General features: G+C 38.8%; 1 protein-coding gene across 4 annotated transcripts in view; it reads left to right on the forward strand.

Moving 5' to 3' along the window:
- LOC145997166 (uncharacterized) overlaps positions 1 to 12,197 on the forward strand; it is a 177,374-nt gene that overhangs the window by 124,371 nt on the left and 40,806 nt on the right. For 3 of the 4 annotated variants that reach the window (XM_083133846.1, XM_083133848.1, XM_083133847.1), the window contains 2 exons: positions 8,352 to 8,501; positions 11,191 to 11,351. In XM_083133846.1, the coding sequence (XP_082989972.1) occupies positions 8,352 to 8,501; positions 11,191 to 11,351 (311 nt within the window). The remainder of the gene's footprint in view (positions 1 to 8,351; positions 8,502 to 11,190; positions 11,352 to 12,197) is intronic. The other variant, XM_083133849.1, reaches the window with a different exon arrangement.

Raw genomic sequence — 12,197 nt, forward strand, 5'->3', positions numbered from 1 at the left:
CTACGAGACTCGGCGGCAAGCGGTCCGGCATCAGCGCTTGTCTTTCCCGGTGAACGGGTCCGCGACAGTCGCACGCTACAGTCTGTTTTTTTTTCGCTCTCCCTGCCTTCGCTCTCTTTCCCTTTCTGTTGACGTCGCAGACCGACGCCAGTATAATCCTCCCTCGGAAGTTGTGTTGTGTCGTGTCCGTGTGTTGAAGATTGTGGCTTAATATGGCACCACAAAAGTTTACATTACAACAAAGGATTTATCTTGTCGAGTTTTACTTCGGAAAGAGGAATTGTGGACAAGTGCGACTACGTTTTGCAACGAAAATCTAAAAAATAAAGTATACAAAGACAATCCGCACACCATCCGTGAGTTAAAAGAGAGTATTGTACGAGAAATCTGGAGAATTACGGTAGACGAACTTGCACGTGTAAATGCCAATTTCCTTCGGAGATGCCAGGAATGTGTTGCAGCAGATAGACATCATTTTCAACACCTTCTGTAGTCAAGGTTAGTACACAATATGAAAACTGTAATTTTAATAGCCGACTCTAGCGACTGTCGCGGACCCGTTCACCGGGAAAGACAAACGCTGATGCCGGGCCGTTTGCCGCCGAGTCTCGTAGCGAATGTCAGGGAATGCTCTGTGTATATAATGCATCAACATAGAGGCACCATAACGAATAAATAAATTGTCTCTGTGCCGCGCTCCTTTTCTTTCAAACAATTGCGTTCGTATATTTAAGACAAAACTGTTTAGCAGCAAGAGTCGGAAGTACATAGTAGTTATAACTTCTCTCTCTGGTAATTTACAATGCATTACTACAGAAAACAATAAAATTGCGAGCGAAGGGAGCAAGAAAATGTTAGATCCAAATTTTTGCAAACTGAAAACAATATTGATTTAATATGGCACAAGAAATTTTACGGGGGCACCATAGCATTCTCTTTTACATTTTTTTTTCATTTAGATCGTTCGGCGCCCAGGGTCAACTCCCACCGCGCCCTACCTATGGCTCGGAACTTGACAAGACTGTAAGAAAAATATAAATTTTACGAAATGTATATTTATTTGTATAAAATTTGATATCGATGAACGCAATTGCCCCTCTGTGTCCCCTTCAGGTATTATTTTCCGTCTGGAAAAAATAATGCAAGAAAGACGCGAAAACTAATTCCATGATGAGCATCCTTTTGTCCTGCTACTCTTAGATTCTACTAGTCTTGCTTTCTTTCTTTTACCTCAATGTTTGAATGTCAACTAAAAAGTATATATTTCACACGTATAATTTGATTTCAGTCATAGTAATTTACAATAATGCGATAATTTCAAATTCAAGTGGTGTTTTTGAGGGGGGCAATGTGCCCCATGGAAAAATACCTTGATCGTCTCTCCGTGGAAAAAAATCTGTGGACGTCCATGATTACGGAGAGGGGGGCAATTGCCCCCCCCCCCCCGTGCGCACGCCTATGCGTAAGATACACTAAACTACAGTTTAACCTGGAGATGGCTATGTTCACTTGAAGCTTAACGCCCACTGATATGCTGAGAAACGCGGCTACAGAACTTCTGTTGTCTGCTTCTATTAAAATCAAATGATGTAACGCCATACAAGTGTATTGTATTTTAGGGCATCAAAGTCAGACACATCAAGTTCCAGATCATCCACACGTTGTCCATTTGCGATAAGAAACTGGGCAATATGGAGGATGAATACCCTCGATCAACACGCCATTGTTCTACACATGTGTTCTTGTGCGCCTTGAGAGACGATAATGAAATGCACAAGCTATTATTTGATAAAATATATCTTTCATGGAGAACAGCATGCATTTCCTATACAAGACAGTCAGCATTTTTCAAGGGTTTTCCAGAACTTTGATACTTGTAGATTAAAGATTAGCGATAATGGAGTGCTTCTTAAGTACTTTCATTTGTAAAGGCTTTCATATTGACAGTATTGATTAATAGCGTTAAAAGGCTAAGAATTGATAAACTATCTGGTTTACAGTCCCAACATGTTTTTCATTGGTTCTTCGTAACCCTAAAGTAATCACCATTCATCCCCGTTTCATTTGTCTCGCTGCACATCTCAGGATTAGTGATCATCCACAATAGGAACGGTTGCCCACTTATTCTTCTCTCCTCTACTTTATGTACACTCACCGGCAATAGAAATGGGACACTTGATCCTGAAATACTCTCTTCGCTGCAAGGCGTTGTGTGTGTTGCCTAACTCTAGGGCGATAAGTGGATTTTAATTGCAAATTTTCAATGGTAGGTTCTGCCACTTACCGCCTTGCAGGGAAAAGAGTATTTCGAGCTAACTGTAGACCAGGCGAACGAGAACAAGTCTCTGCGCAAGTAGTGATGGCTACGCAAGATGGCTCCACCAATGAACAGAGAGAGGAACGGGATTGCGTAATGAGAGACGGGAGTTACCCGATTTCTCTGCTTCGCTCTGGAAGCGTTCCAAACTTTTGAAAGCGACAATACGGTACGGACATGGCAAACGGACCGTATTATTGTCTCCAGTTCCGTACGCTTGGTTTAAGAATTTCTTAGGGACATATTAGGGATAGAACAGCAAGTGCTAATTTTGACAAGCCGTGCATTTAGCGTACTGACTAAGGTCTGGATCGTACGTCCGTACATGCCATGAAATTTCCGTTCATGTACAGTCAGGACCGTACGGTTGGCAACGCTGCGCTTTCACCACTCGATTTCCCTCCTCCTCTGCCGATATGCGCGGTCCGGCTCTGCAGTTAGCTGGGACAGGGCATAGGTGCTCTCCCCAGCTACTTTATTGTCCGGGAATCCTTCATATTCGATTTCATACGACCATCGGTGGAGTATTGAGATGGGTGATGCCGCTGGATCAAGACAGTGAAAACTAAGAATAAGTTGTCATCACTTTGAAGTTAACGGTAAAGCTGACCCCCCCCCCCCTGACACCTAAAATTACCCTAGGAGGCACTTTATCCAGCCTTCGTTAATCTATCTCCTTGAAAGTCAACTTTAGCTTCATTTAAGGTGATAATTTAGCTCTTTCATGCACATCAAGTTTAGCAACTGCAATTTTGGCTGTAGGAGGCAAGGAGAAATGTATTATTTTATTTGTTCTCTCAGAAATATCAAATATCCAATGGCGTAGAAAAGTACATGGACGGAAAGAGGACACATTGAACAATTTCTTGGTTTTAGGAAAGGTCGAAACTCCCATTTGATTAGCCGTAACTTGAAGTTGATACATGGGAATCTGTAAATACTTATTCATCATATTTTTCAAACATCGTGTCTAGCTTAAAAACTGAAAAGGTACTGCTTCCACTTGCAACACGGAGAGAAATTCATACTCTCTTGTCCAGTCGGAGTTTTTTTTTTAGTAGCAGTGACCATTCCGACGATATTGAAATAAATGCACAACTGGTGTGAAAGTGTCACTTCCCCTTAACACATTATAATTTATTTCGATTTGTCAGTCCGTCTGCTTGTAGCAGTAAAATAACTGACTGTTACTTCCTTTAACAATAATAAATATACATTTCTAATTCATGCTCGAGCCCCCTCCCCCTTCTTCACTTCTCATTCCCCCACCACCCCATTCACCAAATAGATTGTCATATCAGAAAGCCAACCTCCGTAATGGAGTGGTTAGCACAACACATACGACTCCAGGAGTCCCGGGTTTTAATTCCAGCGTGCCCATGAGTATTCTTTGTGAGTGTCCCTTTATTAATTCCATCATATCATCACTCATCCTCATCTTCATGGTTAGCATGAAAAGCGAAGTAAAATAATCCAAATCATATCAGAAAGTCTTCGTCACCTTGCTCGATCCCTGGTGGAGACTCAAAATGGTTTGGAACCCACTTTAAACTGTATGTCCATTCCCGATTAGCCTCTCTGTGTATAAAATGGACTTAAAAACAAACTCATATTAGAAAAACCTTCATTTCATTCAAATTTCACCATATGTTTTTCATCTCGAATATATAATAGAATTAGGCATTTACCGTAATGAATTAACAACAACCAATAAGAGAGTGACTCTTCAAAGTGTCAAATATTCATACAAAAAAATTGAATGTCATTCCAGATTTCAGCATAAGCTTTTCATCTCAAAAATAAGAAGAATTAGGAATTTTCTGCAATGAATTATCAGTGACCAAGAACAGAATGATTCTTCAAAGTGTCAAATTTTAATCCATCTAATTTATTGCACAGTAGGAGTAGAGGATGTAGATTACAAGGTAGGGCCTTTGATCTATTATTTTTAGTGATGTGGATCTGATGCTTATACAAACTAAGTTCATCAGACAAAAAATTAGGCACTTAATTTCTGAGACATTATGAACTTCAGACACACTGAACAAGGAATATCTGTCGATAAATAGCTGCATTCTTTGTGTGCTTCAAGGTTCGTGATGAGCAGTTGTGGTGTGCAACAAGTTTTTTGGTTGCCATGGGAAAAGTACAGCAGCCATGACTGATCAAGTTTAACCTAATCAAAGGGCACAGAATAAAATAAAGTTGGGGTGTGTCAAAACTGACATACAAATCTACCAGCACTGGTGGACATCCCAATCAATTGGTAATCATCACGAATTGAGGTAGACAGACGAAACTCGAGGATATAGACTGCTGCATATGTCACGCATTGTGAGTAAACTGCTTTGCAAACAGCAAGATTGCAGTCATTGGAGGTTCCTCACAACCCATTTCTGACAGAATACACACAGGACTACAACATGCCATGGGTACCTAGAAATATGCTCTTTCTAACAGCTGCACATAAGTTGCAGTGGACACAAATACACCAACAATGCATTGTTGACAACTGGAAACTTGTTTTGTGGTCACATTAGTGATTTCTGTTTGTACCTGAATGATCCTGGTGGGTGTCAGGTTCATACTAGACTGAATGATGACCGAAAACTGTGCACAAGGTGTGACTCAAGACTCTTGCCTCGAATATGTGTCATCACCACCATGAGTCGCAGCCCATGTTTCATCCTTCCCCCATCCTATTTCTAACCCTCTGCATGCTACCAAAACATGCAGAAACCTGTCTCTTCAAGTTAACCCTAGCAATACCAAGGGGGGGGGGGGGGAAGGGGCTCTCAGGACCACTGATTCATTTTTTGCGTATTACATGTATATCCATCAATGTATAAATTCAGAAAAAATAGTAATTGTTCTTTGCAATATTTAGAATGACATCGCGTGATTTTTCCCAAATATGTTCATTAAAAAGTTACTTTATTTTGTTGATATTGTTTATGGGCCTCAAAGGCCCACCCCTTGGTAATTCTAAGGAAAGATTTCGCAATGATGTTTTAAAGGTATTTCAATACATGAGAGGATATATTCAATTGCTAAACTATAGTAACAATTTGAAATAATGAATATATGGGTAGTAGAAAAAAAGATAACTTTGCTAGAATTTTGCACAGTTTAAGCATTGTTCCAAGTATCAACATTGTAATTGAAGAAAAGTAATAAATGTTACAGTGATTTACTATAATTACTTAAAAATCATTATGTAATTTATCTTTCATGTATAATCCATAACAAAACATGAAAGTAGTGTCTAATTAGTTAACTTATGTGTACAAATGACAGAAAACACGCATCAGTCCAGTTCAATTGAACTTTCATTCATGGGTCTCTAAGCCCCCCCCCCCCCCTCCTCCCCTTGGTAAGCCGTGTAACAAAAAATACCTTGGCATTGCTAGGGTTAATATAAGAAGGTTTGACTTGAAGTACTGTACTATTCTGTACTTTTGATGCTGACAATTATAATTTTCCATGGATGCTAAAACCAAATTTGAGGGTTCACTAAAAACTAAATTTATAACATATTTGGGTTGGTAATAGTGATTTAGGTTCATTACAGTCAAATGTTCACTACATACAGAGTTGCAAAATAAACCCGCTGTATTTATTTTTGACGAACAACAACACAGAATGTACATAAATAATGGGAATTTATATTTGCTTGTATTATGAGGACACGTTTCTTTACAGGAAAAGAGACACCTGGGTAAACATGCTTTGATATTGCATTTCTGTACAAGTTCCTTCTCATTCTGTATAGTCACATTGCACTTGCTGTTTTATAATGACTGCATGCTACTGACTTTGACTTGATTGAACTACTGCCATTCCTTCATAGCACTAGCACTTGGAGGAATGTCCAAAGTCACACTCTTCTTGTATGTACTGTGCTTTATGCGAGTCTTGTCAGTGTAAGTGTATATTGAAACTTGTATTATATTAAGTTGCTTTTTGTATTTGCAAATTCAAATGTCTTTTGTTATATAATATGTGGGTATTTCCAGCACAATCTGAAAGAACTAACCTAGATGCCTATGCTTTTTTTTTCTTTTAAAATAGTGTGGAAAGAAAAAAGACACTCGGGAATTCTTGTTGGAGTCCAATTGAGTTCATTGAGATCATTCTCTTGTGTATTATATCCATTCACCACCTATTCTCATTTGGATACTGCAGGGAAATTAACTCTTACTCAGTAAACTGAACTCATAATTTATTTTGCGTTACAATTTGGACTGAGCGAATACCACTTTGAACCAATACCGATATACTTACCGATACTGATTCTTGAAAATTTTAACAATTGGAAGTTGTTCAAAGTATTGATCAATATTAGTGGGCGAGTATTCCAAGTATTCCACTCCAACTATAGGCATCAATTTACCAAAGTTTTGCTTTAAAATATTAAAAACTGACATCATAATATTAAAAAATACCTGCTGTGTAATCACAAAATACAGTTTTTTTCACATAATAATGGTACAAAATTAATGAAAATTTCAGGGTCTCACCGATGGCACAGTGGTATCGTCGTCACCTTGTAATCAAGGGGTCCCAGGTTTGATACCCGGTGGAGGCACATAGTGCTTTGGATCTCATTTTAAACTGTAGATCCAGTCCCGATTAACTTTACTGTGCATAAAGTGAACTTAAAACACCAAATCAATCAATCAATCAATCAATGGAAATTTCGAAATTTCAAGGATAATTAGACACTGCGTAAGTGTCGTGCGACATTTTTGCAGACCCTGCGAGCGATCACAATGCTGGAAAAGTATGGACCGGTATAGGCAACAAAATCCAACTGTTGTTTTCCAATACTGATATCACTGGTCTCAACCATAGTTCCAATTTTTCTTGTGTTCACTTTTATATTTGTGCTCGATTTTGCTGAGCACATTGAATGGTGGACTTGCAATCAATCCCACCACTGAAGGTGCCGACCTTGTTGCTTCTTTGTGAGAGTCTGTTCATTAATTCCATGTAATTCTCATCCATCCTTGTCGTCAGGGTTAGCCAAAGAATGGATGAGCCAATGGCAGTTGTATTGATACCGGAATGTAACAGTTGGAGTTTGGGAAGTATTAAATTTTGTTATTAAATGATTATCTTATGTGAAATTATGAATATTTCAAAGCAGAACTGTAATATATTCTGAAATGTACTTCTGCATAGTCAGTAGTACAAGAGGTCCCAGGTTCGATTCCTGGCGGGAGCCTTCAAAATGTTGGTGTTAACCTAGTATCATTAGACAATTGGGAAACTACTTGAAAAGAAGTAGAAGCAATGCGACTCGATGCGCTGACCGTGCATCATCCAATGAGAAACCCACTGTGGCAGGCCTGGCTGTTGAGCTTGAAGTTTAGTTTCTTCTTAAATTGAATAGTTACTGTTTACAAGTATCAATGGAGCCATGGTGGTCTAGTCAGTATGACGTCTGACTGCCACGTGGGAGACCCGGGTTCGATTCCTGGGGTGGGTGATCTAAGGTCGGAATTTTTCCAGCCTTGGCTCTGGAGCTCATCCAGCCTCAAATCAATGTCTACCTGGTGGCAACCCGGGGAAGGGGGTAAAGACAGCCAGAGTGTGGTGCTGATCACATCAACTTCAAAATGGCAGAGATCGAGAATGTGTGGGGCCCCTACCCCCACATCCCCTAAATGTGCCTTCATGGCACCATGCTATTAAGCATGGGGAACTTTATCTGTACCTTTCAAGTGTCAATATTGGTGGGAATTGCTGAGTGTCGTCAATGGAATCATTATGAATTCAAAGTGTTATCAGATCAGCCGTAGCCAAAAGTGGTTAAAAAACTGTGCAAATCAACAAAAACTCAACAGTAAAAATACATAGATGACATAAAATTACACGACAAAGCAAGAACAATGTATAGGCTATAGTTCTTTCTACTGTGTTCACATATTTCTTTTCTGTTGTAAAGGAATGACATTTGTGTAAATTGTCATGGCTTGTGTGAGGTCCATGTTAATTTGTGTAATGAATGTATATTTTGTTTTTGGCACAGGAACGATCTCTTAGGTGTTGAAGGAAGAGTGAAAATAACAAACCCTGAGGAGGCAGCTAATTTTAAACATGACGGAAGCGCTCCTAATATGGGAGATGGGCATATTGCTGTGGATGGAAAGTGTACTGATAATGGCCCTGCAAATAAAAGGTTGTGTAGCCTTATTTGCATGCAGATATTCGAAATAAGACTAAATTTGGGATGTATATACATGTATGCAAATATACTTGACTGATGGTAATAATAAGCACGTGTACAGTGACATTTTTTCTTTCTGACGGAACCTTTCACTTGCTGTCTTGTTAGCACAGTATACTTGATGCACGTCTAGCATGTAAATGAACAAACCTATGAAAGAAATGCACAAGCACATTTTATCTAGAGATATCCATTTGGTAGGTACACGGGGAGAGGTAATCATTAGAATCGACTAACTATTCACTTTTCTGTGCAGTTTTTGGATCATGATTGATTTTGCCACTGAATGCAAAGATTAATAGTAATTTGATTCGAATAGATCATACAAGCACAACGAAAGTTCAGGGACCAAGTGGAATATTAAGCAATATTTCTCAAGTTGCAGTCAATAAATGTATAATTTTGTGTACATATTAATCCCAAAATTGGCTTATTTGAATAAGTAGTTAGGAAAAAAAAATTGATGGTTATTTTATGGTACCAAATTTATTGTTTTGTAGCCCTTTTTTTTTAATGATTGTTTTTAGAATTTATAATTGGCACCTGTAATGGGAACACGTGATATCCCAAAATCTGGATAATTACATCTGCTTAGCATTTCTTCTGGAGCATTCCTGTGAAACTTCATGTGATTTGCTTTTGCTGGTGTCTCGATATTCACAATAGTTTAATAGGTTTACATAGCCAAGAAACCATTGCAGATATCTAGGCAACAACAAAAACAAACTGTTCGTGTGAAAGCTCTAGAAGGAATGTCTCAGATTTTGGAATATCATAGCAGTTTTTCGAAAGAAAAGAAAATACTGAAAAATGCTTTGATCGCATGGGTCAAAGGTCCACCTGGGCCTTAGGTTGTAATTCATTCAAAATTGAAAGTGTGCGAAGATCGAAGTGCCTTATTTACACATTGTCAAATTCTGTAGTAAAGCAGATGGTTACCCCTTGGGTGTGTAGGTGGATCTCTGATCTCATATTCTCAGTTGTGATCCTAAAGGTGGCTCCATGCTCCAAGATCACCCACAGGGTGATGAGAGGCTGGGTGAGCCCCAGAGTGGCTTATGCAGAGATTTAGAAAGAAAAATTACTGCCAATAAGTCTCTCCAACATATCAGACATTTGCCTTGACCAACTAGATTCTAAGTATGGAGAATAAATGTGATTTCCAGGAACTGACCACCATGAAATTTTACTAACACCAAAAAGAACTGATATAAATACTGATTGTGGATGTTATGCTCATAAATTGAAAATATTTTGTGAGGTTCCTGAAATATTCATTTACATTGTTCACTCATGACACCATGGATCTATTGTGTCTTGCTGCTGAAAATAAGGTTTTCATTAGAAATTAGAAGTGGGACAGTTTAATCGGTACTCTATTGGTATCTGCCGATATTACAGATATTTTACCGATCTGATATATCTATAAATATCTTATAATTTAGTGCAAAATTCTGTCATTTTATTGTAATTTTTATTTTTAAAAAGTAAATGTCTAAATATGCAACTTCTTTTGCACTGCAGTCACCTGGAAAGACACATTTATTAAGGAGGTCAATGAACCATTCAGGTCTTCAAGGACCATTTGGAATTTTTTATTGGATTGGTAGAGAGTCAGTTTCGGATGGATACTTTATCAGTATCGGCCAAAATTTCATATTCGCCCATCCCTCTTAGAAATGTAGTTTACAGAAATGAAGGGATGCTATGGAGCTTATCTTGATGTTTCGAATATTGCCAGAAAATGGCATATTGCAACCAGTATCAGAATCTGTACATATACGAGGTGTGGCTAGAAGAAAACCGGATTGACATTGCTGTCAATAAACGGCAAGCACACCAAGGTCAAGCAGTGCATGTGTGCATAACATGATATCCTGCCTATCGACTGTGTGATTGCCCAGAGTGCGTGTATGTTTTCTTATGCTGCGAGTTCATATCCCTGCCTCTAGGCGACACTCAAATCACCCACTTCACTCACAGTGCTTTGTGCAATGTGTTGGCTCCCAAGGTCACGGGATCTTACACAGTGTGTGTGTGTGTGTGACTTCTTTTTGTGGGGTTTCCTCAAAGACAGGGTATTTGTCTCACCAATGCTGCGTGATAACGCAGCTCTAAGCGACAGGCCTATGTTGATGCAAGTGTGACAAGAACTAGACTATCGTGTTGATGTGTGCTGTGTCACCCATGGTGCACACATTGGACATCTGTTTGCGTACAAAATACTGTTTGAGTTCCTCGTTCGTTTTGGCCTGGTTCATTAATGTAACTTCAATACTTTACTTGCAATAAATTTTTGTAACCCCTTACTTATTTTTGAAACACCAGGGTATTCTTCACATATTATTCTACTGGCTTGGAAATTTGGCTGCATGAAACATATATTCAGACTGACCAATGTGCAATAGATAGAAAATATGTGGTTTGGTAGAAAGGTTTGCAAACATAATGTAAGTGTACATCATTAGAGCTGTATTCACAGCATTTTAACCCAACCGGAAATATTAAGTAACATTCATTTTCTACTGTGGATTGCATGAACAACATAGAAGAGAATGTTCCTTGTACTGATACTATCCAAAATGACCTTAATAGAAATATAAAAGTGATATTATTTTCACGAGGTAACTTTTAATTGTAGGGCATCAACAGCTAACAGGAGTCTACCAGCTATTCCAGTTCATAACAATGAAACCGTGGTTCCAGTGGATGGAGATGAACAGTGGGAACCAAATGGCCCCAGTGGGGACACGAGTTCCGAGTTGTATGCCACAGTTGGGGATAACAGTTCAGCAGCTCAGGGTAAGTGGAAGATATTCCCAGTCTTCGTGCCTCATTTTAGAATTGTGTGCGTGAATTCTCGATGGACCAATTTAGTGTGATGTCACTGAATAAGATTAGTCCAAATAAATAATGTCACATGGTGTTTCCCAATCCATACCATCCATAGCAATCCCAAACCATGTGATGCATCAGGATTGGAACAGGACTGGCTTTCCTGTTTTTTTACAAGCAGGGGAGGGGGTGGAGGGAATGTAATCTCATCACATAGTTTCCAGGTGCATGTAAGTAATACTATTTTCATGAAAATTTCCAAGTTCCTTTTTCTTGTTTTCAGTAATTGCATGATGTATACAGTTTCAAAACACACCTTTTGGGGCACTGAAACACCAGCATTGTTGCCAATGCACAGTCTTAATTTATAAAAACAACGATTTTGCTAGTTTCCCCTTAAAGACACCTCATCTGATTGGCTATCGGTAGAAATGAACATTTCTTTTTTCACTGCCATAGATGCCGAGCTAATCCACCTAACCAAACTGAAAATTACCAATGTCATGTTCGTACAAGTGTGTTATGTGCCGTTTTTCATGCTTTGTAAAAAATTTCATTTACACTTCCTGTTACAACTGGCAACACTGCATAGACACTAATGAAATCCAATCCTTGTTCCCCGATTTAAAAATATATAAATGAACAAGGCTTCAATTTGGTATAAGGATTATACGTGTACCACTTCCGGGTCAAATGTTGTACTATCCCCAACTCCGGTTTGCGTTGTAAATGGAACACCCGGTATTTGCTCTATTTATTTATGCAACAGTTTTCAATAATTGATATCAGTGGAATTGGAAAGAGTATGGTTGT

The sequence above is a fragment of the Lepisma saccharinum genome, chromosome 13 (genome assembly GCF_977018435.1).
Source record: "Lepisma saccharinum chromosome 13, izLepSacc3.1, whole genome shotgun sequence".
Classification (NCBI taxonomy): domain Eukaryota; kingdom Metazoa; phylum Arthropoda; class Insecta; order Zygentoma; family Lepismatidae; genus Lepisma; species Lepisma saccharinum.